Source organism: Periophthalmus magnuspinnatus, chromosome 21, assembly GCF_009829125.3.
Source record: "Periophthalmus magnuspinnatus isolate fPerMag1 chromosome 21, fPerMag1.2.pri, whole genome shotgun sequence".
NCBI lineage: Eukaryota > Metazoa > Chordata > Actinopteri > Gobiiformes > Gobiidae > Periophthalmus > Periophthalmus magnuspinnatus.
The window spans coordinates 4,599,548-4,626,265 of record NC_047146.1 but is presented as its reverse complement, the minus strand read 5'-3'; the positions used below and the strand labels follow the sequence as shown (position 1 = coordinate 4,626,265).

General features: G+C 44.2%; 1 protein-coding gene across 1 annotated transcript in view; it reads right to left on the bottom strand.

Annotated features, from left to right (window-relative positions):
* Nucleotides 1–1,414: 1,414 nt before the first annotated feature.
* Nucleotides 1,415–26,718, bottom strand: part of LOC117389502 (scavenger receptor cysteine-rich type 1 protein M160-like) — a 33,999-nt gene continuing 8,695 nt past the window's right edge. The window contains exons 7-12 of the mRNA XM_055230718.1: nucleotides 7,584–7,880; nucleotides 6,718–6,996; nucleotides 6,328–6,624; nucleotides 2,233–2,559; nucleotides 1,892–1,980; nucleotides 1,415–1,480 (exon numbers count right to left, since the gene is read on the bottom strand). Coding sequence (XP_055086693.1) covers nucleotides 1,415–1,480; nucleotides 1,892–1,980; nucleotides 2,233–2,559; nucleotides 6,328–6,624; nucleotides 6,718–6,996; nucleotides 7,584–7,880 — 1,355 coding nt within the window. The remainder of the gene's footprint in view (nucleotides 1,481–1,891; nucleotides 1,981–2,232; nucleotides 2,560–6,327; nucleotides 6,625–6,717; nucleotides 6,997–7,583; nucleotides 7,881–26,718) is intronic.

Here is a 26,718-nt window from a genome sequence, read left to right as displayed (position 1 = left end):
CATGACCTCTCCGAACTCTTCCCAACCCCGAGTTTTTGCCTCTGCGACCCCACGAGCCGTGGCACACTTGGCCTACCTCAGGAGTCCCACGAGCCAACAAGGCCCGACTCCTTCTTCAGCCTGACGACATCCCTTACTTCCGATGTCCTCCACCGGGTTCAGGGGTTGCTACTGCGACAAGCACCGTAGACCTTACAACCACAGCTTTGAGCAGCGGAATCGACAATAGAGGTGGAGAACATGGCCCACTCAGAGTCCATGTCCCCAGCCTCCCCCGGGATCAGGCAGAAGTTCTCCTGGACCCCCTGACAGAGGGCTCTGCCAGATGTCCCCAGCAGACCCTCACGATACACTTAGGCCTGCCAGGTCTGTTTGGCTTCCTCCTCTGCCAGTGGATCCAGTTGACAGCTCAACTGTGACTAGCACAGAAGTCCAATAACAAAACAACACTTGGGTTCAGATCAGGGAGGCCATTCTTCCCAATCACGCCCCTCCAGGTGTCAATGTCATTACCCACATGGGCAAGTCCTGTTGGCTAATGCTAGGTGCTTGTGACAAAGTGAAAAAAGTGAAAAACTGTTGGCTCATGGTAGCTAGCTAATGCTAGCAATTTAGATTAAAGTCTAAACAAGCCTCAGACAGAGCAGTGCTTACAGTTAGCATCTCACTCCCAGGGAATGTAAATGACATATTTATAACATTTTTGACCTAAAAGGAAATATTTATAATTGTTCAATATTTCTTCACATGAGTTTTCACATTAGATAAAACATTAGAACAAGATTATAAAATAAATAAACATGAAAAAGTCACATAATCACAGTATTTCACAGAGTTATCTTTAAAAAAAAAACTCTTAAAACTCTGTTGGTTTGAGTGAGTTCTTTATAGAATACTGAAGTCACCACATGGCCGAAGAGACTGGATTTAGGTTATTCTGGTTACCACGGCGATAATCTGTCTAGCCTTTATAATACATTTATGCCCCCTGCTGCTGGAGCAAAGAACGACACACACAGAAGTTCAAATGCCATATTTAAATGTTTTATTTGTTTTACAACTCATTTATTTTGAAAATCCACAGGTTTGTGTGATACAGACGTTTACTACACATTTAATAAACATTGGAGTTATTCTTATTCATGGAGTTATAAGGATAATATGGACACATGTATATGTAATATCTGTATAGAACACACACGTACCAGGCCGGTTTAACCAAAGTACAGAGCAACTCAGGACAAGTTTAAATTCACAAAAGGATGAGGATTCAAAAAGTTTATCAAAAATCTGCTAAAGTGTCCTATACAAAAATAAACACAAGCAAAAGAATTCTCACTTCTCACTTCCCAGAAGTCACTCCAAATGTCCTGAGCACCAGGAGCTCACATCTGGACCGGTCTAAGTCCAGGTCTCACGTGGATCTGAACTGGTCTAAGTCCAATGAGATCCTCTCTCTAGCGCCCCCTCTGGCCCGGACCTGAAACAACAGGAAACAGCACATCCACAGGTCACAAAACAAAGTGTAAACCAGATTTTAAACCAGACCTTAAACCTTAACCAGGACCAAACCAGGACTTAACCAGGACTAAACAAACACTAAACCAGGACTAAACCAGCTCTAAACCAGTACTACACCAAGTTGAAACCAGGTTTAAACAATATCTGAACCAGGTCTAAACCAGATATTAAAACTGACCTTAAACCAGACCCTAACCAGGACTAAACCAGGACTAAACCAGGTCTAAACCAGGTCTAAACCAGGTCTAAACCAGGTCTAAACCATGACCAAACCGGGTCTAAACCAGGACTAAACCAGGACTAAACCAGGAGTAAAACAGGACTAAACCTGGTCAAAACTAGGTCTAAACCAGGTCTAAAGGTCCAGTACCTTGCAGTAGTAGTAGAGCATTGGAAGGATGTAGAGGAGCTTCAACAGTAGAATGAGCAGGACTCTGATGATCAGGGCTGAGTCTGAAGCTGCAACACAAAAGACCCAGATCAGTCCAGACCAGGACCAAGACCAGGACCAAGACGAGGACCAAGACCAGGACAAGGATCAGGACCAGAACAAGAACCAGGACCAAGAACCAGGACAAGGACCAAGACCAGGACCAAGACCAAGACCAAGACAAAGACCAGGACCAAGAACCAGGACCAAGAACCAGGATCAAAAGCAGGATAAGTTTGTGTGACGACTTGACCCTCACATGAGGCTGTTGCTGGACGTACCTCCCAGAGAGAGCTGGAGGCTGGGGCTCTGAGAGGAGAGGTTGTGGTTGAACACATGCAGGTGGTAAACACAGGTGTAGTTTCCTTTGTGGGCGGGGCCAGTGTCAGAGAACAGGAAGTGTGCGGAGTGATTGACAGCGGGCAGGGTGTGGTTCTGACCGAGGGGCGCCGTGGGAGAGAGGAGCTGGAAGGAGCCTCCCGGGTACTGTGGCTCCACAGAGCATTTGACCCTGAACTTTGACCCCAGCAGCACCCGGACCCCCTGCGGCAGGGCCTCGGAAACCCCGTCAGACACAGACAGAGAGATGACCGGACGATTCAGTAAGTCTGTGGAGAGAGATGATTGGACAGTGAAGAGGAGTGTGACGGAGAGGAGTGTGTGTGACGGAGAGGAGTGTGTGTGACGCAGAGGAGTGTGTGTGTGACGCAGAGGAGTGTGTGTGTGACGCAGAGAAGTGTGTGTGTGACGCAGAGAAGTGTGTGTGTGACGCAGAGAAGTGTGTGTGTGACGCAGAGGAGTGTGTGTGACGCAGAGGAGTGTGCGCGACGCAGGCGAGTGTGCGCGACGCAGACGAGTGTGCGCGACGCAGACGAGTGTGCGCGACGCAGACGAGTGTGCGCGACGCAGACGAGTGTGCGCGACGCAGACGAGTGTGTGTGATACACATTTTACACCCGACACTCCTCTGTAGCAAAAACATCTGAGGAGAAATGTAATGTAAATGTTCATTAATATGAGCTGTCCCTTTACAAAGAAATAAATTAAAATAAGACGAGAAAAAACATCTGAGAAACATAAAAATGTAAGATCAGACTTTTACCTGAACACTTCACCTCCAGACCCGAGGAAGAGGAGGAAGAGGAGGAAGAATCAAAGACACAGTCTCTCACTGCAGACTTCTTCACACAGTAAGATGTGACTCTCCACACTGGACTCTGTGGAAAATCCTCTCTGTTTTCTCCATAAACAGCAGAGCCACAGTCCAGGTCTCTGCACACAGCAGATATGTGCTCCAGGAGCCAGGGTTTATAGAATGTATAGAGCAACACCCGTCTCCACTCTCCTCTGTGTCTCACCTCCACAGTCCCAGCACAGCGACTGGCCCCTCCCTCCAGCCTGAGCGGCTCTGAACAGACAAGAGACAGAGTGAGCCCCGCCCCTTTACCTGAGCAGTGAAGCCCCGCCCCTTTACCTGAGCAGTGAAGCTCCGCCCCTTTATCTGAGCAGTGAGGCCCTGCCCCTTTATCTGAGCACTGAAGCTCCGCCCCTTTACCTGAGCAGGTGAGGTTGACAGTGGCTCCAGAGGAGCAGGTCTCTGAGCCGGAGCGGGGACAGTCCATCAGAGCAGACTCATGGCCCTCACAGTGGAACGTCTGCTCCAGAGGAGAGAGCGCCCCCTGGAGGAGAGAAGGAGCCCCACAGCCCAGCTCCCTGCACAGCACCTCTGCCCCCTGCTGGTCCAAGGCCCCTTCACAGACCCAGGTCCAGGACTGGTCCCAGATCTGCACTGATCCTGAGCACAGACTGGGCCCCGAGACCAGACGCACCGAGTCTGTGGACACACATGTGTGACATCACCGCTCTGAGCCAATAGGACACATGCTGCATTCATCTGAGAGACGTCCTCCTCTTTAGTTCTGGTTTAGTCCTTGTTCAGTCCTGGTTTAGTCCTGGTTCAGTCCTGGTTCAGTCCTGGTTTAGTCCTGGTTTAGTCCTGGTTTAATCCTGGTTTAGTCCTGGTTTAGTCCTGGTTCAGTCCTGGTTCAGTCCTGGTTTAGTCCTGGTTCAGTCCTGGTTCACTTGTTACTAAACACGTGAGAAGTGAATCTCTCTGTAGTTTTCACAGTAAACATGACAGACACCAGTCTAAACTGTGTGTGTGTGTGTGTAGTGAGTGTGTTGTGTGTTACATTTGCTTTTGTGTGATTGTTGTTCTTTTCTCTGTTGTCGACTATTTTACATCAAGCTGTCGAGGGACTGAAGATGGAAATGTTCCACGTTGGCTTTAATCTTTACATATTTACATTTTTAAATGTTCATTAATATGAGCTGTCCCTTTACAAAGAAATAAATAAGAATAAGACGAGAAAAAACATCTGAGGAACATAAAAATGTAAGATCAGACTTTTACCTGAACACTTCACCTCCAGACCCGAGGAAGAGGAGGAAGAATCATAGACACAGTCTCTCACTGCAGACTTCTCCACACAGTCAGGTGAGACTCTCCACACTGGACTCTGTGGAAAATCCTCTCTCTTTTCTCCATAAACAGCAGAGCCACAGTCCAGGTCTCTGCACACAGCAGCTGTGTGCTCCAGGAGCCAGTCTCTATTATATTCAAAGGGCCTCATTCGTCTCCACTCTCCTCTGTGTCTCATCTCCACAGTCCCAGCACAGCGACTGGCCCCTCCCACCAGCCTGAGCGGCTCTGAACAGACAAGAGACAGAGTGAAGCCCCGCCCTTTTATCTGAGTAGTGTGGCTCCGCCCCTTTACCTGAGCAGTGAAACCCCGCCCCTTTACCTGAGCAGGTGAGGTTGACAGCGGCTCCAGAGGAGCAGGTCTCTGAGCCGGAGCGGGGACAGTCCATCAGAGCAGACTCATGGCCCTCACAGTGGAACGTCTGCTCCAGAGGAGAGAGCGCCCCCTGGAGGAGAGAAGGAGCCCCACAGCCCAGCTCCCTGCACAGCACCTCTGCCCCCTGCTGGTCCAAGGCCCCTTCACAGACCCAGGTCCAGGACTGGTCCCAGATCTGAACTGATCCTGAGCACAGACTGGGCCCCGAGACCAGACGCACCGAGTCTGTGGACACACATGTGTGACATCACCGCTCTGAGCCAATAGGACACACACAGGGCTGTGACATCACCGCTCTGAGCCAATAGGACACACACAGGGCTGTGACATCACCGCTCTGAGCCAATAGGACACATGCTGCATTCATCTGAGAGACGTCCTCCTCTTGAGTCCTGGTTTAGTCCTGGTTTAGTCCTGGTTTAGTCCTGGTTTAGTCCTGGTTCAGTCCTGGTTCAGTCCTGGTTTAGTCCTGGTTTAGTCCCAATTCAGTCCTGGTTTAGTCCTGGTTTAGTCCTGGTTTAGTCCTGGTTCACTTGTTACTAAACACGTGTGAAGTGAATCTCTCTGTAGTTTTCACAGTAAACATGACAGACACCAGTCTAAACTGTGCGTGTGTGTGTGTGTGTGTTACATTTGCTTTTATGTGATTGTTGTTCTTTTCTCTGTTGTCGACTATTTTACATCAAGCTGTCGAGGGACTGAAGATGGAAATGTTCCACGTTAGCTTTAATCTTTACATATTTACATTTAATATGAGCTGTCCCTTTACAAAGAAATAAATAAGAATAAGACGAGAAAAAACATCTGAGGAACATAAAAATCCTTCACACACTCTGCTAAAGAGCTGCTAGTTAAAGCTACAGTCCTTCCTATTTTAGATTATGGTGACATACTTTATAGATCAGCATCAAAAACTTTGCTCCACAAGCTGGATGTTCTTTATCATTCAGCCATTCGTTTTGTTACTGGTGCAGCATTTAACATTCACCACTGTCGGCTTTACTCTCTGCTCAAGTGGCCATCTCTTCACACCCGCAGACAAACTCACTGGTTCATTTTCATTTACAAAGTTTTAGTGGGTATGACCCCCTCATATCTCAGTTCACTGCTAAATATCCACAGCTCCAGTCGTGCACTCCGCTCCAACAGATACATACAGCTGTCAGTACCAAAAGCTCGCACAGCCTTAGGCAAAAACTCATTTCAGTTCTCTGCAGCAAGTGACTGGAACCATCTACAGCAGGATTTAAAACTTGGTTCTTTTGTTTCTCTCTCTGTTTTTAAAAGCTCAATCTGTTTAATTTTAAAAGATCATTGCACATGTTTTTAACCACTATTTTACCCTCCCCTTTTAATGTTTTATTCTTTGATTTGTGAATTGTGTTTGTGTTTTATCTGTTTCATTGTTGCTGCCTATCCAGGTCGTCATTGTAAATGAGAAGTTGTTCTCAATTGACCCACCTGGTTAAACATTGAATAAATAAATTAATAAAAAAAAAAGTAAGATCAGACTTTTACCTGAACACTTCACCTCCAGACCCGAGGAAGAGGAGGATAAACCATAGACACAGTCTCTCACTGCAGACTTCTTCACACAGTCAGATGAGACTCCCCACATTGGACTCTGTGGAAAATCCTTTCTCTTTTCTCCATAAACAGCAGAGCCACAGTCCAGGTCTCTGCACACAACAGCTGTGTCCTCCAGGACCCAGGGTCCATAGATTGTATAGATCTCCATCTGTCTCCACTCTCCTCTGTGTCTCACCTCCACAGTCCCAGCACAGCGACTGGCCCCTCCCACCAGCCTGAGCGGCTCTGAACAGACAAGAGACAGAGTGAGCCCCGCCCCTTTACCTGAGCAGTGAGGCCCCGCCCCTTTACCTGAGCAGTAAAGCCCCGCCCCTTTACCTGAGCAGGTGAGGTTGACAGCGGCTCCAGAGGAGCAGGTCTCTGAGCCGGAGCGGGGACAGTCCATCAGAGCAGACTCATGGCCCTCACAGTGGAACGTCTGCTCCAGAGGAGAGAGCGCCCCCTGGAGGAGAGAAGGAGCCCCACAGCCCAGCTCCCTGCACAGCACCTCTGCCCCCTGCTGGTCCAAGGCCCCTTCACAGACCCAGGTCCAGGACTGGTCCCAGATCTGCACTGATCCTGAGCACAGACTGGGCCCCGAGACCAGACGCACCGAGTCTGTGGACACACATGTGTGACATCACCGCTCTGAGCCAATAGGACACACACAGGGCTGTGACATCACTGCTCTGAGCCAATAGGACACATGCTGCATTCATCTGAGAGACGTCGTCCTCTTTAGTCCTGGTTCAGTCCTGGTTCAGTCCTGGTTCAGTTCTGGTTGAGTCCTGGTTGAGTCCTTGTTTAGTCCTGGTTTAGTCCTGGTTCAGTCCTGGTTTAGTCCCAATTCAGTCCTGGTTCACTTGTTACTAAACACGTGAGAAGTGAATCTCTGTAGTTTTCACAGTAAACATGACAGACACCAGTCTAAACTGTGTGTGTGTGTGTGTGTGTGTGTGTAGTGAGTGTGTTGTGTGTTACATTTGCTTTTGTGTGATTGTTGTTGTTCTTTTCTCTGTTGTCGACTATTTTACATCAAGCTGTCGAGGGACTGAAGATGGAAATGTTCCACGTTGGCTTTAATCTTTACATATTTACATTTTTAAATGTTCATTAATATGAGCTGTCCCTTTACAAAGAAATAAATAAGAATAAGACGAGAAAAAACATCTGAGGAACATAAAAATGTAAGATCAGACTTTTACCTGAACACTTCACCTCCAGACCCCAGGAAGAGGAGGAAGAGGAGGAAGAATCATAGACACAGTGTCTCACTGCAGACTTCTCCACACAGTCAGGTGAGACTCTCCACACTGGACTCTGTGGAAAATCCTTTCTCTGTTCTCCATAAACAGCAGAGCCACAGTCCAGGTCTCTGCACACAGCAGCTGTGTCCTCCTGGAGCCAGGGTCCATTGGGCTCCATCCGTCTCCACTCTCCTCTGTGTCTCACCTCCACAGTCCCAGCACAGCGACTGGCCCCTCCCACCAGCCTGAGCGGCTCTGAACAGACAAGAGACAGAGTGAGCCCCGCCCCTTTACCTGAGCAGTGAGCCCCGCCCCTTTACCTGAGCAGGTGAGACCCCGCCCCTTTAACTGAGCAGGTGAGGCCCCGCCCCTCTACCTGAGCAGTGAAACCCCGCCCCTTTACCTGAGCATCGTGGCCCCGCCCCTTTACCTGAGTATATCTTTCTTTGTTACTGGGGCAGAGCAAAACAAAAGTTTCACTTCTGTCACCTGAACAAAAGCTTTAGTGCAGTTGTGGCAAAGTGGGGCCCACGAGCCAAACTAGGCCCTCCAGGGGCTCTAATTTAGGCCACAAGGGGGCTCTGAGATTTTAAAAATGATCTGTTTTGATTCAGTTTTGTCGTGAAAAGACTGTCAGGAGATGGAAGGAGGACAGTCCTGTGGATTTCCTCATTTTTAAATCATATATTTGTTTGCAGAGAAAGCACAGACTGTATAAAGAAATAGACTAAATGTGTGTGACGTCACCCACAGCGTTTGGCTCCACTTAGTGATGGGACTTTTGGCTCTTTCATGGGATCTGAATCTTTTGGATCTGTTCATTTCAAAGAGCCGTTCAAAAGACTGGCTCTTTTATTATTTATTTCTATGACAGAAGCCAATGTGAGAACTCATTTTATACAAACTAATGACAGAGAAAAGTGAGACCAAGGCTCAGATGTGTTTAAGACGGTTCAAACTGAGAGTGGGAGAGTTTACACTTTGGAATTATGAACATCTAAACTAAATGTTGGACTACAATATTAATAATAACGAAGAATCTGTTACTGTTCATATGATGATCTGTTTTTCTGCACAAGTCTCTCGCTCGTGTCGCTCTGATTCTGTTCTGATTCTTGTGTCGGTTCAGCATCAGTGTAAAAATCCATATAAATTAAAAAGAAATGTCACATCACCAGCTCCAGTCAAATGAAGCTCATTGAGGCCTGCAGATATAGGGGCCAATTTGGAGCCATGTTCCGTATTGGGAATTACGACTGTGAGTATCATAGCAACCAAAGAGCCAATCAGAAATGAGGCTGTTGAAGGTAACGCCCCTTCCTGTCTGCACCACAGCGTAACAGGGAGCAGGCGCTTAGCAACACTGTCAATCAAACCTGTTGCTAACGCTAGTGAGAGAGACGTCGGGGAAAGAAGACGCCTCATTTATCTGTTATTAATATTTCTGGATTTACAGACACAATAGTCAAATAAAAAACCCCAGGATCATGTAGAGCGGGTTAATACGAATATTATAAAACCAAAATGACGAGTCTGACAGCAGCAGGTGCAGAGAGAGGGGACACAGTTTTTCAATGTAAAGTGATGGAGCCAGAAGTACGCCCATGATCACTCCCTGTCTGGAACGTGGTCGCTAGCGTGTTACCTATTTTTATGTAGAAAATACTTTGAGCCTCCCTGAGGGAGGAGCTAACTCCCCTGAAACAGTAGTTAGCTCCTCCCTTCAGACACATATAAGGCAGTGTCCACCAGAAATCTGACCACAACTGAAGAAGCAGCTTGGACGAGCAGCCAAACGTCTTCACTCAAAACTTTTTGTCCAGTGACAGAATTGAATTTTTCTTTTGCCCTGGATCCCACCTGGACGACTGAGGGATCACACAGACTCTGTGGCAGAGTGGTTATCCTCCCTCTCACCAGGAGGTTGTGGGTTAGACTCCTGATCTGAGTGGAGTGTGCATGTTCTCTCTGTGTTACTGTGACAGAGTGGTTATCCTGGTGTGTGAGTGTCTTTACCTGAGCTGTTGTCTTCTGCCAGGAGCCCTGCACACACAAAAGTCATGTCACAAAATGGCGGTTGTTGGTCACATGACACAGAGCTTCACACAAAATGGCGGCTGTCGGGCTCATTAAAGCCACAGGCTGGTTTCATACGTCTGATGGAAACAGGAAACAGGCCTGGTCTGATCAGGCTGTGTTTGAGTTTAGAAACACTTTTTTATTAAATAAATGTACATTTATTTTCACATGTTCTGAGACAGTTTCAGACACACACGAGCCAGTTCCCCTAAGACTGAAGTAGCTGCAGAGTGAGGCCAAAAGACACTTTGACAAAGAAACAGTGGTGGAAGAAGTACTTTCTTTTAATTAAGTAAAAGTACAGACACCAGAGCAAAGAAATACTCAAGTAAAAGTAAAAGTATCACATGAAATGGCTCTCTCTCTTTATAGAGAGCCATCTAACCCTTTGTCAAACACTAAGGTCATGATATTGTTGATTTAAGTATCCTAAAGTCATGTATAAAGCAAAGTGCCATGTATCACCTGTAAACATTCAAAGACTCTGAGATAAGAACAAGTTACTACAGCCAAAAACGAACAAAAGTGTTCAAACAGATTCAGAACCAAGAATATGGAACGAAACAGTGAAAGGAGTTCATTTATGGAGTTGTAACCCAGGTTAACATAGTGATCTTCAAAGTAAAAGAATGTTGATAAAAACAGTAATAAATGCTTTGATTAAAAAGTCAATAAATCTGTGATATGGTTCAAATTAATTTAAAAAGTGTATAATACTTCATTTCATGCTAAAGTATGTTACAAAGTTAAAAATATGTTAATTTATTTGTCTTTAGACTTTTATTTTGAAATTCACGTAGCTGTGTGAGAGCTTACACATATTTTATGTTGTCTATGACAGGATTTTAAAGTATGGTTTGAAAGAATCCAGCTAAATAATAACTTTGGGAACCACATGTGTGAAACAAGATGGAGAGTCTCCCACGGACCTTCTGAGCTGTGCATGCGCCAGGAACCCTGTGCTTTCTACTGGACACTGCAGAGTTTTCATCAGAACTGGGAGGATTTACCCAAACTCCTGCACAACGGACACTGGATTAATACGTAGGAGAAAGAGACTTTATTCTGTGCAATACAGAGTGATTCAGCCTTTTGCTGAATTCATTTTAGTTTTGTACAATTTTACCTTTTTATTTGTCTGACCATAACGAACGGTTGTGAAAGGGAATTTTACAATGATGGTTATTCTTGGTCGTAAACAACAAAACAAAATGGTTTAGACTTAAAGGGTAATTTTGAACAGAATAGAAAAGAACTAAAGATGATTTAAATTAAACAGAATTAACTCGACAGTATACATGGAGTATGAGGGTCACTTAAATAAAATAAATTATGCGAGCGCTACGAGAATAAAGTCGTAGCATTTCGACATTAAGGTCGTAATTTTACGAGAATAAAGTCATATTTTTATGAGACTATAGGCTGCTGTGTGTGAGTGAGTGACCAGTGCGTTGTGTCTTATGGAGAATTTGGAGCATTTTGTTCAGATAAACTTTCAACTGGGGTTTACGCAGGATGAAATACTGTGTCTTTTAGTCCACCATCACCGCACTATCATCAGTATAAGTACTTTGAAGGGACACTGCAAGAGTTTGAGTTTGTTTAGTCGGAGGAACCAGACAGATTTGGAAGAAAATGCTTTATCTGAACAAAATGCTCCAAATTCTTCATAACGCACTGGTCACTCATTCACGCACAGCAGACTGTACTCAAATAAAAATACAACGTTATTCTAATAAAAATACAACTTTATTCTAATAAAAATACAACGTTATTCTCGTAGTACTATGAGTTTATTCTCGTAAAATTACGTCTTTAATGTTGAAATGCTTTATTCTTGTAGCGCCTGCATAATTTATTTTATTTAACTGGTCCTTATACTCCGTCGTAACAATAAAACAGATAAGAGAAACTTAAACTAGAACTAACTAAAAAGGTTGCAACGGATTAATTTAGAATCTTTAAATCAAAAGAAAGGTTTAAAGTAAAAAAGGGTGTAAGAATTGAATAATTGTATGTTTAACGTTAATGTCTGTCCATGTATTTGTCCATTTACAAACTGTTCAATATAAGACGAAAATTTAAACTTATTTCACTGGTCTGTGGTTCTTCTTATTGCTCGAGTTCTTTCAACAATTTCTCCAGTAGTCGAATCTAACCCAAATTCACAGCTCCATAGAAGAGTTTTGCATAATTTACTTGTTATTCCCCAGTAGTTAACACTTTAAGGTGCTACAGAGTCATCTGGACAAAGACCAGGATCCACAACAATAATGAGATTTAAGAAACATATGAAACCAAACGGCTCTTTCTCCTCCGTTTCATTCATGTCTCGTATGTTTCACTTTATGACACTGTTCATGTCGTTTTATATTTTTGGAAATAAATCAAAGACAAACAAGTCTCACTTACCCAAAGTGTAGACGAACCAGACCAGGACCAGTGCTCCCAGAGCCATAACCAGGAACGAACCAGGACTGAACCAGGACTGAACCAGGACTGAACCAGCACTGAACCAGGACTGAACCAGGACCGAACCAGGATTGAACCAGGACTGAAACAGGACCGAACCAGGACCGAACCAGGACTAAACAAGAACTGAGACGTGTCTTTAAGAGTTTCCTGTTTTAAACACATTCTTATCTCTTCATCGTTTGTGGGTTTTCTTGGTAAAACTAAATAACATCGTCATAATCTGATGTTTTTTATAATTCAAACATGTGTTTGAATGTTCACTTTTTTAAAACTGTGACTAAACTAAACCAGTGAGGAGCGATGTCCAGTGTGTCTGTGTCCAGATGTCCCCCACGGTCAGTCTCTGCGTTTGGACCATTTGCTGATGTGATTAAAGGTCCTATATTACACAAAATGGATTCATGTGAGCTGTAAGACGTGTTAGGATGTTGTTTTTTCATCAAAAACAGACCTGGAGTTGTGTTTTGTTTCATTCACACATGTTTGAGTAACACTTTATTATTAGTCTGTTACATCTCCAAAGCTCAAAATGCTCTGTTCCACCTTGTGATGTCATGAAGTGGTAGTTGTCAAGTGAACAGCTCCTTTTACCTTTAGTTCTGTAGAGATCGACAAATCCAGGTCTGAAATGATCCAAATGATTCAAGTGAAAGTTTAAAAACACAGCAGAGCACTTCCTGTTTTACCACATGACATCACAGAGTGGAACAGAGTGTTTTCTGTGAGAGAAGAAGAACATTATAACATAGATCATAAAATAACCAGACCATGTCCAGACCATGTCCAGACCAGGACCAGACCAGGTCCAGACCAGGACCAGACCAGGTCCAGACCAGGTCCAGACCAGGTCCAGACCAGGTTCAGACCAGGTCCAGACCAGGACTATAACAGGAGTTGGAGTCCTGTAGTGTAGAATAGGCCTGTGCTCACACACAGTGGCCTGTTTCTATTCAGGGAGAGCTGATATGACAGGGGTCATCAATAGGCGGCCCGCGGGCCAAATCCGGCCCATGGCCAAAGGTTTAACAATATAATATTTTTGTGGTGTGACTGTAGCACGAGGGCCGTGTGCTCCGTGTGCTCTGAAGTCTGCTCGTTAGGGTTAAGGTTCGTCCGCTCGTTAATGAGGAGCATTATGTGCAGCAGTGATGTCGTCTTGAGTTGGTCATAAATATGAAAACAGGGGCCATTTAACATTTTTACAGAACATGGTCTGCAGTTGAAATCAGTTTGAGATCTGACATGTTTTGAAGCGTGTGCAGCTCAGAGCTGCTGTTCTGAGAATTGATGCACAAAGGTACATTTTATCAGAGTGAAGGAAACTCACTATCAGCCAGTATCACGCTCTCATATTTCACACTCTTACTGTGTTTTTCCATAAGTCAAGCAAATATATAGATTATACAATATAGAATAGGTTATAAAAAAATAAATAAATAAAATAAAACAAAAAGTGAAGAGTGAACATCCAATATTATCTGTTCAGTTCATTTTCTACACATTTGTGAAGTTACAGAATCTATAAACTGTTGCCCAGTAGAAGAAAATGTTCTTAAATTTCCCTTGAGTTAAACCTTATTTTTTCTAATTGTAGATGTTTCATGACGTCTTTCATTAAGATCTAATGAGATGGGGGTGGTCACTGTTGCGGACAGGCTTAATCTGGGAGACATGGAAGGTCGGGTGGATGCAGAGAGAAGGGGGAAGCTGGAGCTGCACCGCAGACAGGTTGATAATTTTCGTGATGGGGAAAGGACCTAGGAAGCAGGGAGAAAGTTTACGGGAGTCCGTCTTGAGGGGAATGGTCTTAGAAGACAGCCACACCAACTGACCAGATTGGTAACTGGGAGCAGGGATATCGGCCTGTTGCCATCTTGGTGCGTATCCCGGTTCGGAGCAGTGCAGCTCTAGTTTTCCCCCAGACCCTGCAGCAGTGCTGGAAGTGGTGCTGAACTGAGGGGACAGCCAGGTCTTTCTCTTCTGACGGGAAGAGCGGGGGCTGGTAGCCAAGGGAGGCCTCAAATGGTGACATGCCTTTAGCCGAACTGACAAGGGAGTTGTGGGCGTACTCTATCCAGGGCAGGAAAGAGTTCCAGGCTGAAGGGTTGGAGGACACCACACACCATAAGGCCGTCTCCAGGTCCTGGTTGGCTCGCTTGTTCTGCCCGTTGCACTGGGGATGAAACCCCGACGTGAGTCTCACGGACGCGCCCAGGCCCTCGCAGAAGGCCCGCCACACCTGGGAGGTGAATTGCATGCCTCGGTCGGACATGGGAATGGGAGGCCTTACCCCTGGCGCACACCTGGCATGCGGAAACGTAGGCCCTAGTATCCTTGTCGACGGTGGGCCACCAGAAGTGTCGTTTCAACAGGGTGTGTGTGCGGTTGGTTCCGGGGTGACAGGCGAACCGGGAGCAGTGGATCAATTCCAGGACCTGGGAACGCACAGGATCAGGGACAAATAATGTGCCAGGTGGGCCATTACCTGGGTCGGGGTCATTCCGTTGGGCCTTCCGGACCAGGTCCTCAATCTCCCACCGGACGGCCGCTACGACTCGGGAGGACGGAATGATGGGCTCCAGGGCGGTGGAACTCTCCTCCTGGGCGAACTGACAGGACAGGGCGTCGGGCTTCACATTGCGAGTCCCCGGGCGGTAAGTGAGGGTAAAATCAAATCAACTGAAGAACAGGGACCAACGGGCTTGGTGAGAGTTAAGACGTTTAGGCGACTGAATGTACGAGAGATTTTTATGGTCTGTCAATACCAAAAAAGGTTGCTCCACCCCCTCCAGCCAGTGGTGCCATTCCTCCAAGACGAGTTTAACCACTAGCAGTTCACGATCCCCCACGTCGTAATTGCTTTCTGCCGGGGATAAACAACGAGAAAAGAAGGCACATGGAAAAAGGCAGTTTTTAGGTTCAAACCTCTGGGAGAGGATGGCTCCCACGCCGGTGTCCGATGCGTCTACCTCCACGATGAACTGGCGAGAGGGGTCGGGCTGGTGCAGGATGGGGGTGGAAGTGAACAGGCTCTTCAGACGATCAATGGCTGATTGGGCTTCAGGGGACCAGATAAACTGCTGGGAAGGAGAAGTGAGTTTAGTGAGGGGTGAAATAACTCGGCTAAAATCCCAGATGAACCTCCTATAAAAGTTGGTGAACCAAATAAACCGTTGGAGCCGTTTACGGTTAAGTAGGAGTGGGCCAATTGGTAACCACCTTAATCTTTTCCAGGTCTGCTCTCACCTGGCCCCGCCCTACAATAAACCCCAAAAAGCTAACCTCCTCAGCATGGAACTCACTGCTTTTACATACAGTTTATTCTCGAGGAGGCGTTGGAGAACCAAACGGACATGGTGCTGGTGGTCCTGCGGAGACTGGGAGAAAATAAGAATGTCATCTAGGTAAACAAACACAAAACGGTTCAGGAAGTCCCGAAGGACGTCATTAATTAACGCCTGGAAAACTGCGGGAGTGTTAGTCAGACCAAAAGGCATTATCAGATATTCAAAATGGCCTAGCCTCCTGAGAACCAAGGGAAAAAAGTGTCCTAAAATTACTGTTTTTGTGTGATTTCCTATCTATTTGAGCCTAAAAAAACACCTTACAATTTAAATTTTTTTCAAAATATTTTTTATTTTAATTTCACAGCATGTCCACTGTAGAGTACAACAGGACGATATCTATGTGAAAATAGAAGTGAATTTACAAAATGAGAAAAAAAGAGCAGATTAAATCTTTAGAGTGATATTCTCTCAAGAACAAATTCAATTTGAACAAAAACAATAAAACTGTAACACTCTTCTGTTAGCTGTTGCTTGCAAGAACAAAATGTTTGTAATAATACATTACAGTATAATGTAAAATATGTATTCAGTTCAACAGTGAACTATAAGACATAGAACATAGTAGTTCTGCTTTTCTTCTTCTGGATATTTTAGCTGTGGTTATCGTTGAAGCATGCTTTCTTTTTGGTTATGCAGAGGAACATCTTGCATTTGGAGCACCTGATGTATGTCTTACCATTGCAACCCTTGTTCCAGCATCTTTCTGCATGTTTGATATCCAACATCTCTGGCATGTGTCTGGCTCCTAGCCTGCGTACAGATGGCTCTGGTTGTGGGATCCTTGTTTTTGTTGGTGGCTGATACTCTTCCTCACTGCCTTCACTGCTCTTCAGCCAGGTGCAATTTGAAGTCCAGGTACTGCTGTGTGTTCTTAGCTGCTCGATTCAGTGCTTTGCTGTCAGACTTGTACTGGATCCAAGTGTTTGTGATGGCAACATCAAAGAAATGTGTCATCACATGTGACGTCCACTTCTTGGTCCTGGTTGAGATGCGGTAGAAGCTCAGCATTCGGTCACAGAGGTCTACGCCACCCATGTTGTTATTATATTCCCTGACTACTCCTGGCCGTCTCACCTGTACATGACCTTTGTCTTTGTTGGACCATCTGCTGCAGATATTCTCTGGATCTTTACCATAGACAGTGGAGGCCATCAAAACTGGTTTATTATCAAACCATTTTGTCACTGCCAGCTCAGGTCCCCTCCGGACCAATGTCACTGAAGCCCCTCTCCCTTCTTTTCTCAGCTGCTTATCTCCTGGCAGCTCCAACTCCCAGTCTTTGGCCCATAAAGGTGTTCTTGCCCTGATAGACCTCGAAATCCAGGACTAAACCGTTTGGAGAGGCAAGCACAAAAACCTTTAGGCCAGTAGGGTTTGGCTTTCCTGGCATATACTGCCTAACTGGGCAGCGGCCTGGGAATGGGATGATTTGCTCGTCAGCGCACACCTTGTCACTCCTTGAAAGGCTGAGACAACCTTGCCTCACACGGTCAAGCAATGGTCTGACTCTCCAAAGAATGTCTGACTCCTTTGCCTCTTCAGTTACATCCAGGTTACTGACAATCTTGAGTGATCTCCTCAGCTTGTAGAACCTATCGCTTGTCATTTTCCTGCAAATAACTGGCACTTTAGTCTTTTTAGCCCAAAACATTTTGACTCTGGGATAGCCAAGGCAGGCCATATGTACTGATATGCCGAAAAAATCTTAATTTCTTGGGCAGTAGTATTCAGTGACACTCCTGTAGTTTGCAGCTGTCTTTGATTTGTAAAAGCTGCCAGATCCTCATAGATTCTGTTATCGATGTACTGTGAAAAGTACTGAATTGGACTCCAGTATTCACGGATTGTAGGGTCATCTTGATAGGCAGGAAGCCCAGGTAGCACAGGTGTGAATCTGTTATGATGGGGGAAAAAACAAGTCAATAAAAGGAGTTATTTTTTCATATCAATTTGGATTAATGCAGTAATTTCAGTGTCATGGATGTGATATGACTCCCTATTGACCAACAAACTTTATAAGCATATTTTTAGGTAACTTGCATATATTTAACAGCATTTACACCTATTACAAATACTACAATCATCTAGCATGATCATAAAATATAATACATTAGCCTGAAACTAAATAAAACATACAAGTTACTCCTGGCCCACAGAGCATGACGACTTTGCTGCTCCCTCTCTGCCTCTGACTCTGTCTCATCAGATTCTCCTGCATCTTCTTCCTCTCCTTCATCATCATCTTCACCTATCACAGGCTGATACTCCTCATTCTCATCCTTTTCCTCATCTGAAAGCTCCAAATCTGAATCTCCCTCTACTATCGGGTATAGAATCCTCTCTGCTTCACTTCTTTCACCTGCAACAATGTGCAGTCATTAAATACATTAAAATGGTCCTGGTGTCCATTACAGTTGACATTCATTAAATGTCTGTTATTTCAAAACAGAAATAATGAAACTGTTTTCAGATGTAAAAATGTTGTTCTTAACATGTTTATGAACAAGAAAATATATAATTATCATGGTAAAAATAGCAATAGATAAAGAATATTTAACTTACCTCTCCTCTTTCCATAAAATGTGGTTGTTGGTATGGCAGCCATCTTGATAGAGGAAAACAGTAAAGTTCCCAGCATGCAAACCCATCACATGACATATCACTAGAAAGCCCAAGATGTCCCCTACAGAATACCGTAGGACTTGGGAGAGTTACTCAAAATACTTAAGAAAGATACAGGTGAACAAAATGTCCATTGTAAAGGACACAAATGAATGGGCCGGGTCTCAGGAGGCTAGAGAGGTTTTGAAAGCGGTCTTCCACTCGTCCCCCTCCCTAATGCGCACCAGGTGATAGGCGTTCCGTAAATCCAATTTGGTGAAGATGGTGGCTCCGTGGAGTTTCGTCTGAAGTTGCGTCTGGAGTTCCGTGTAGTTTTTGAGTTGCGTGAAGTTTTTGAGGAGGAGAAGACAAATAGAGTTTTTGTTATCCGTTGGTGAATGAATGTAAGCGCTTCCACGGGATGTCCATGAAGAGGACCGAGCTGCGGGACCTGAGGACCGAGCTGTGTGGCCTGGGAGGGTGCGCGGTGCGTCCCTGCGGTGTTCGGCGGCGGTGGAGCCCTGTTTGTCCGAGTGTCCGGTGGCGGTAGGTGTCTTCTCCTCCAGTGGTGGTCTGCCCGTCTGAACTGTGAGTAATATCTGACTGTATTTTATTATAAAGTGGGTCTGTGTGGGGTAAAAGGGGTGAATTTAGTGTTTAGCTTAACTCGTAGCTAGTTACTGTTAGCGCAACGGTTAGTGTAACGGTAATTTCAAAGGCACGGCACGGGTTTAATATGTGTATATACATGAATATGTGTAACTAAAATGCAAAAAGATAAAGTATTAAGTGTGAAAATGTCAATGTGTTTTATTGTAAAGGGGGTCTGTGTGGGGTAAAAGGGGTAAATTTGGTGTTTAGCTTAATTAGTAACTAATTGACGGCCAACGGTTAGTGTAACTGTGGGTAAGTTCAGCGGCACGGGTTTAATATGTGTATATACATGAATATATGTGACTAAAATGCAAAAAGATTAAGTATTAAGTGTGAAAATGTCAATGTGTTTAGGTTTGTGTGGATATATTGAAATGTCTCGGTCGAAATGTGAATAATAACATGTAAAATTGGTTTGACCTTGAGGCGGACGTTTTGTAAGTGCCTCTCATCTTCAGGTAGGTTTACGTTTAATTATTTGATGTATTATAGTGAAATGTGAATTACTATACTTTAAAAGTGATATTTGACCTCCGTGAGCGTACGGAGTGGTTGGGGGTGGGTGTCCGAGTTGTGGCGCTGCTGAGCGGATAGAGTGTTTGGGCTCCTCGCTGTCTGAGCTCCAGGCGTCGGAGCAAATGCGCGTTCTCGTATGAATAATGACATGTAAAAAGAGTTTGACTTTGAGGCTGGTGCTTATAAGTGCCTCACATCTTCAGGTAGGTGTTGTCTTAGTTATGTGAGGTATTATAGTGATATGTGCTTTAAATAGTAATGTATTAACCTGCGGAGTGGTGGGAAGCGGACGTCTGAGTTGAGGCGCTTCTGAACGGAGAGTATTATTAGGCTCTTGTAGTAAAATGCCTAATTGTGATGTTTTGAAATGAAAATGTGTTTGCTTACCTTTGGTCCGTACGCCTGGCGTGCAGGGCAGTTGGAAGTGAGGTTCCAGTGGTGGCGCTTCTTGGCGGGAGGCGTGTTTGTCTCCCGTGGCCTGAGCTCCAAGCGTCGGAGCAGTTGCGCGTTCCCGTGACTTGATTGCAGCAAATTGATTCACAGGTTGCATCCTTACATAAGTATTCAGTGAAGCAACTCAACAATAAATAAGCAACACTATGATATAAACTTACTTGGCGGTATCTTGTGCACTGCCTCCATGCCTTTGCAGGATCTCGCTGCTCGTGCTTTTCTCCTGCATGCGCGCTCCAGCGTTTGGAGTGACGATATTGTGTGTGTCTCGTACAATGACAACTCCAAGATAGTTGCAAAATCTATCCTAATGCCAGCAACTGGTATGGCCTTTCCAAGTATAACCAACATTAACTGTAAATAACATGAGTGCGTCTATTAATATAACATTAACAGCATAAACTACATCATATTAACCTAATATGATAACATAAACTACATCAATAACTAATATTAATATTAAACCACACAACTACTTTAATATAAACCAACTTTAGCAATTACAATATTACTACAGCAATGTAACCTAATATCAACATTAAAACAGCAAAACTACATCAATGTAACCTAAAATTAATATCTAACAGCATAGACTACATCGTTCTATGCAAACCAAAATACTAACATTAAAATAACATAAACTACATCTATAAATATAAATAGGGTATTGTCATGGGGCACGATCTATTAATGTGAAACTTGGCTCCCACGAAGCAGTTGCCCTCCGATCTTATTGGTCGAAATCCATACATGACACGCCATTGCAGGGCAGCCTGGTCTGGATCTAAAATCTCAGATTGGTGGGCTCCTGCACACAGCGGGTCTGACTAATATGCTTAGACCAAGCGAGATTCAGTCACCCTGCCTTGATAATGAGAGTGCAGTCTCTGAATAAAGACACTTGTTTTTGAAATGAAATATGAGAATAATTCTGGGTGCCTCCACTGTGTGTGTAATGTGTACTGAAGAGGACAGCCAACCATCTGTCCCGCTGATTTGACAAAGAAGTAGTGCCAATTGTGAAGATGCAGAGCCAGTTGTGACACAAGTTGTCTGTGGAAATAAGTGCATATTGTCCCTTTGAACTGTGCTCCAGTATCAGAGCTTATTATTACTACTATCGCTAGTAGCGTCCCAAGTAATAGTTATTGACTAAAAGGAGTATGCATAAACTTTCCATATGTCAATTGCCGAGGAATATTTGAGACATATGTTAACATACTGTGGCTTATTGCATTGTCAGAACAATAATCCCAGATGTGATATTATACTACGAGCCCTGGTTAAAAACGGCAACCTTAAAGAGCTCATAATGTGACTTGATGTTGATGATCACATGAGCTCGTACTGTGTGTGTGTGTGTGTGCTGAGTGTGTTTGTATGTGTGTACTGAGTGTGTATGTGTGTACTGAGTGTGTGGGGGTGTGTGTGCTGAGTGTGTGTGTGTGCTGTGTGTGTGTGTATGTGTGTACGGGGTGTGTGTGTGTGTGTGTGTGTGTGCTGTGTGTGTGTGCTGAGTGTGTGTGTGTGTGTACTGAGTGTGTGTGTGTTGTGTGTGTGCTGTGTGGGGGTGTGTGTGTGCTGAGTGTGTTTGTAGGGGTGTGGGGGTGTGTATGTGTGTGCTGAGAGTGTGTGCGTGTGTGCGGGGTGTGTGTGTATGTGTGTATGTGTGTGCTGAGTGTGTGTGTGTGCTGAGTGTATGTGTGTACTGAATGTGTGTGTGCTGAGTGTGCACTGTGTGTGTGCGCGCTGTGTGTGTGTGCTGAGTGTGTGTGTGCGCTGAGTGTGTGCTGTGTGTGTCTGTGTGCTGTGTGTGTTTCCTGTGTGTTTCCCGTGTGTTTGTGATGAATTGGAGTCAAACAGGAGGAAGTGAAGCTGCAGACACAGAGCTGTGTTTAATGTGACAGATTTTAAATAATGTGTTTAAACCTTTTCTATGTTAAACTGCATCTGGCAGGGTCCTAAAATACCCACAATGCAACAGTGCAGTCAGTGTCACTGCTTCATGTGTTTGTGACATGTTCAAATGTTCAGCAGCGGCTGCTCCGTCCGGGGACCAGACCTGTCCTGTCCACGCGCGGGTGTGTCCACTACAGCCACAGACTATGGTCTTTATCCAGAGTGACGTTTCCAGCATCAACTGTCAACAAAAGTTAAAAGCTCAGATTCCCTGTGTCACATGTGGAGCCTTTAGGATAAAACAGGGGAGTCAAACGCATTTTCACCAAGGGCCACATCAGCAAAATGACTGCTCTCAAAGGGCCAGATGTAAAATAAATTAACTAGTTTTTTAACTTTTTCATTAACTGTTTCTGTATTTATTACTTATGCAAATTACAAATATTGCATACGCATTTGCCTGGATCAGTGGCTCTTAATCTTGTTGGAGGTGCTGAACCCCAACGGTTTCATTTGCACCGAACCCTTCTTTATTGAAAAATAAAATATTTTTCTTTTCATATTCAAGACATATGTTTGTTTTACTGGTGCACAAAATGAACCGTGCATTAACATCACTGTGTTCAAAGAATAAAACCAGTACAATACATGAACTCACAACAAATTACATACATACCTTTTTACAGACATGACCTTTTTTAATTCTACCACAAATAAATTATTTATTTTTAAATTTTTAACCTTATGTATTCCAATAATGAACTTAATGTATTTATGCTATTTATTATTTTTAACATTTTAACACACACCCATCACCTAATTTCCATCAGGCTTGAATAATAATGAATATTTACTGCAAATCAGTGACTTCTGCTGTTTCCTTTGAGAGACCAGGTCAGAAACACATGGCTTCACCTTGGCCACTCTCATGTCATTTTCAGCGCAAAGTCTGTTCCTTTTCTTCGTTTTTATGTCGTTTTATGTTTTTATGCCGTTCGAACGGCTCATTTAAGTCGGGCAGGTACTTCGATAGGCACATCAAAGGTGCATTTGTCGAATTGGGACACGGCCAGAGTCTGGAGACGTTCAGTCTGTGAATCATATGAGTCGGGTGCGTGTCTTGACCTGCGCCGAACCCCTGAGACTGACTCACTGAACCCCTAGGGTTCGATCTAACCCAGGTTAAGAACCACTGGCCTAGATGTAAAAATATGGATGTGTAACTGCATATCTCCTGATACATTGACATTTTAAAAACTTTTTTTTAAATTTACCCTGTCGAGGGCCACATAAAATGATGTGGAGGGTCTTGAGTTTGACACGTGTGGGATAAAAGGACACAATTGGTTCCATTTCACTTAACGCTCTGGGGGCTGATGGAGCAGGGGCTGATGGAGCTCAGGCTGATGGAGCAGGGGCTGATGGAGCAGGGGCTGATGGAGCAGGGGCTGATGGAGCAGGGGCTGATGGGGCTGATGGAGCTGATGGAGCTTTTGTCTTGTAAGTCTAAAATGTTCATATTTTGTGCAGACGCTGCTGCGGTGGTGGAGCAGGGTCGTTTTTGATGCTTTTGGGCGTTTGGTCTAAACCGGTGACAGCGGCTCCTCCACCCTGACCCCACACACTGCTCCACTGCAGCACATTCAGGAGGATCTGCATCACTAAAGCTCCACCTGCCTGTGTGAGCACTTTGTCAAAAAGTCTGTGTGCTTTGACCTATGACCCCGGCTGCTCAATGCGCCTATTGTCACGTGTTTAATCAAACGCGCCTCACACGGTGCCTCTGCGGCTCGGCGGAGCATCCGGTGTAAAACACACATCCTGATGTGATTCAAAGCTCGAGCTGTGACGTGGTGCTGAGACTTAAAACAAACTGCTGCACTTTGACGTTTCTGATGAAACATTTGGAATAAGGCGCCTTTTCTCCAGAGTCAAAAGAAACAGATCCACAAACACCAGGATGAAGGTCCAACCGCTGGAACAAGAGCGCCCCCTGCAGGTCCACAGGGTCAAACACATTAGAACATGAGCGCCCCCTGCAGGTCCACAGGGTTAAACATATTAGAACATTAGCGCCCCCTGCAGGACACCACATGACAACAGTATTATTTACAGGGGAAAGAGGTCAGTGCTTGGACTTTTCACACTGCGATGGCGCCATCCAGTGGTTAGAAAAAGTCACTGCCTTCCCTCCAGTTTACCTCAGTGTTTTTCACTGGAAATACTTTTATTTCAGTGATTCTGTTTTTAATATTCTTATTCTTGACAATGACAAACCAAATCCTGATTTGTTCTTCCTGATTGGCAAAAGAATCAGTTTAAACTGGTGATGTGACGTTCAAGAACGAGTCTGCTCTTTTGAACGGTTCCTTAATGTTGAACTGTTGGAATCGTATCATTTTTTTAAAAGAACTGAATCTTTTTTTCCTACTTTTTACGTATTTTTACACTTTACACGAGGTAATTCAAAGTGCTTTACAGAATAATAAACACATTAAAATCTCAGTACAACAAACTGACACATAAATAGTCACAAATAATCATCATAAAATTAATATTAAAGGAGAAAAGTGCAGAATAAAACCCTTTTAGTCATATGCACATCTAAAAAGAACTGTTGAGAGCCTGGATTTAAATATTGTCAAAGTCGAGGCTCAAAGTCTCACATCTTCAGGAAGAATGTTCCAGGTTTTAACTGCAGAAAACTGAAACACTGATTCCCCATGTTTAGTCCTGGTTTAGTCCCGGTTTAGTCTTCTGCTGGTCCCAGAGTCAGGAGTAAACCAGGACTAAACATGGGGAATCAGCGTTTGAGTTTTCTGCAGCTAAAACCTGAAACATTCTTCCTGAAGATGTGAGACAGACCTCGACTTTGACAATGTTTAAATCCAGGCTCAAACAGATCTGACTGAAAGGCTTTTACTCTCCTCTTCTCTTTTAATGTTTATTTTATGATCATTTTTATGTTTTGATTTGTTGTATTGTGATTTTAATGTATTTCTTTTTCTGTAAATCCCTTTTTAATTACTTTGGGTATGAACTGTGCTGTACAAATAAACTTTCCGTGCTTACTGGTTTGCAGATCTCTTAGTTTCTTCCTAACTCTTAGTTCATATGTATCTTATCTATTTGACCTTTGATCCAGTGCTGTGCTCTGTGTCTACTGTCTTAGTGTTTATGTCCTGAGAAGTGTTTTGACCTTGTTGCTCCTTTATCGGCTCTAAACTGGTTTTGTGGTTCATGTGATTCTCATCTGTGTCGTATAAATATGTTGTATGTCCTGACACTGACACAGCTCAGGGACAGGTGGCTCTTTGTGGCTTTAATAAATCAGACTCTTTGATTCAAGACTGTTCTAGCTCCTAGTGTCATATACATCAAGTCCCTGCAGCTGATCCCTGCTTCTTTGTGGAAGCTTTGATCTGACAGAGCTCTCTCCTGATTGGAGCTTTTGCTCACAAGCTGACACCTGATTGGCTCCTGGACCCTGTGTTGGTGCAACGCCCTAGAGCTTGGCCAATCCTGGGCCTTCACCTGCGGCAGCAACGCCTTTAAAGGACCTGCCCCCTGTGCCTTTTTAGTCTTTGTGCCTTGGTATATTGGGTCCTTTGAATTAGCTCTGAGACTGATTTGTTTTGTGTAATTGTAAACCCTGTACTTTTGTTTCTGTTAGTTGTTCATTAAATACTACTCTGAGTCTGGATGGATGGAATGTTAAAGGAATGTTTTTCCATTAACATTCCATCCATCCATCCATTTTCTTCCACTTATCTGGGGCTGGGTCACGGGGGCAGCAGTCTAAGCAGGGACTTCCAGACTTCCCTCATCCCAGACACGTCCTCCAGCTCCTCCGTTGGGACCCCAAGGTGTTCCTAGGCCAGAGAGATGATGTCCGAGCCTCAACTGGTTCCTCTCGACGTGTAGGAGCACCGGCTCTACTCCGAGCCCCTCCCGTGTGACCGAGCTCCTCATCCTATCCCTACGGGTGCGCCCAGCCACCCTACGGAGGAATCCCATTTCGGCCGCTTGTAGCCGCAATCTTGTCCTTTTGGTCATTACCCAGAGCTCATGACCATAGGTGAGGGCAGGAAAGTAGATTGACTAGTAAATCGAGAGCTTTGCCTTTAGACTCATGTAACCCGTTGTAGGCTAGGTGGACTGACTGCAAAAGACGTCTCAGACTAGATTCGGTAGGGAGCCAGTAAGTGAAAGAACAAAGTCAAAAATAAAGTTGATTATAGGAATGATTGTATTAATATATATTTTTTTCTATATATAGTCAGAAATTCAATAATACTTATAATAATCAACATTTATATTAAACAGGTATACAATAGTGATGTGATCAATCTGATCAATCAAAATAAAGAAAATAAATGAATGACAACTTCAGACCCGTGAAATCCGATTGTTCATGTGAATATTTAGTCCATGAGTTTGTGTGTGTGGGTGAGCAAAGTCTTTCAGACCAAGTTTCAAAGTTTGTATAAAATCCAGCGATAGAGAAGAAGAGTTCAATTTCCTACCACAGAGTGGTGTATGGGCAGCTCGCCATCACAGGTGAAGTTAGAATCATCAGACTGAAGGGGTGAAAAAAAACCTGACCTGTACATGGTCAAAAAGGAAAAACCCAAATTAAACTCGCATTATGTAGCTTACAGGCTATAAGCTAAACAATAATACATACAGTTACAATTAGTATGAATTGCAATATTATTCATATCAAAATATTATAAATTATTCATTAGATAATATTTCACATTTCCAAAAACATAGTGCACCTTTAAGTTAACTTCCTCTGTTTTAGGCTATTAACTGAAATGAAATGTATCAAAGTTCTTTAAAGTTGCACAACAAACAAACAAAACGTAGCTACATTGGCCAACAAATCACCCATATCAAAATAACAAATAAACATCAAAACGGGGGTGACTCAGAAAACTAAAAGTGTCCTTTGACGTTAAAGGTTTGGCCTTTAATTCGGCATAAGTAAAAACTTGATTTAGTTTGTATTTAATCAATACTGACGCAAATCAGGTTGCACTCGTCATACGCGCTAGCATTTGCGT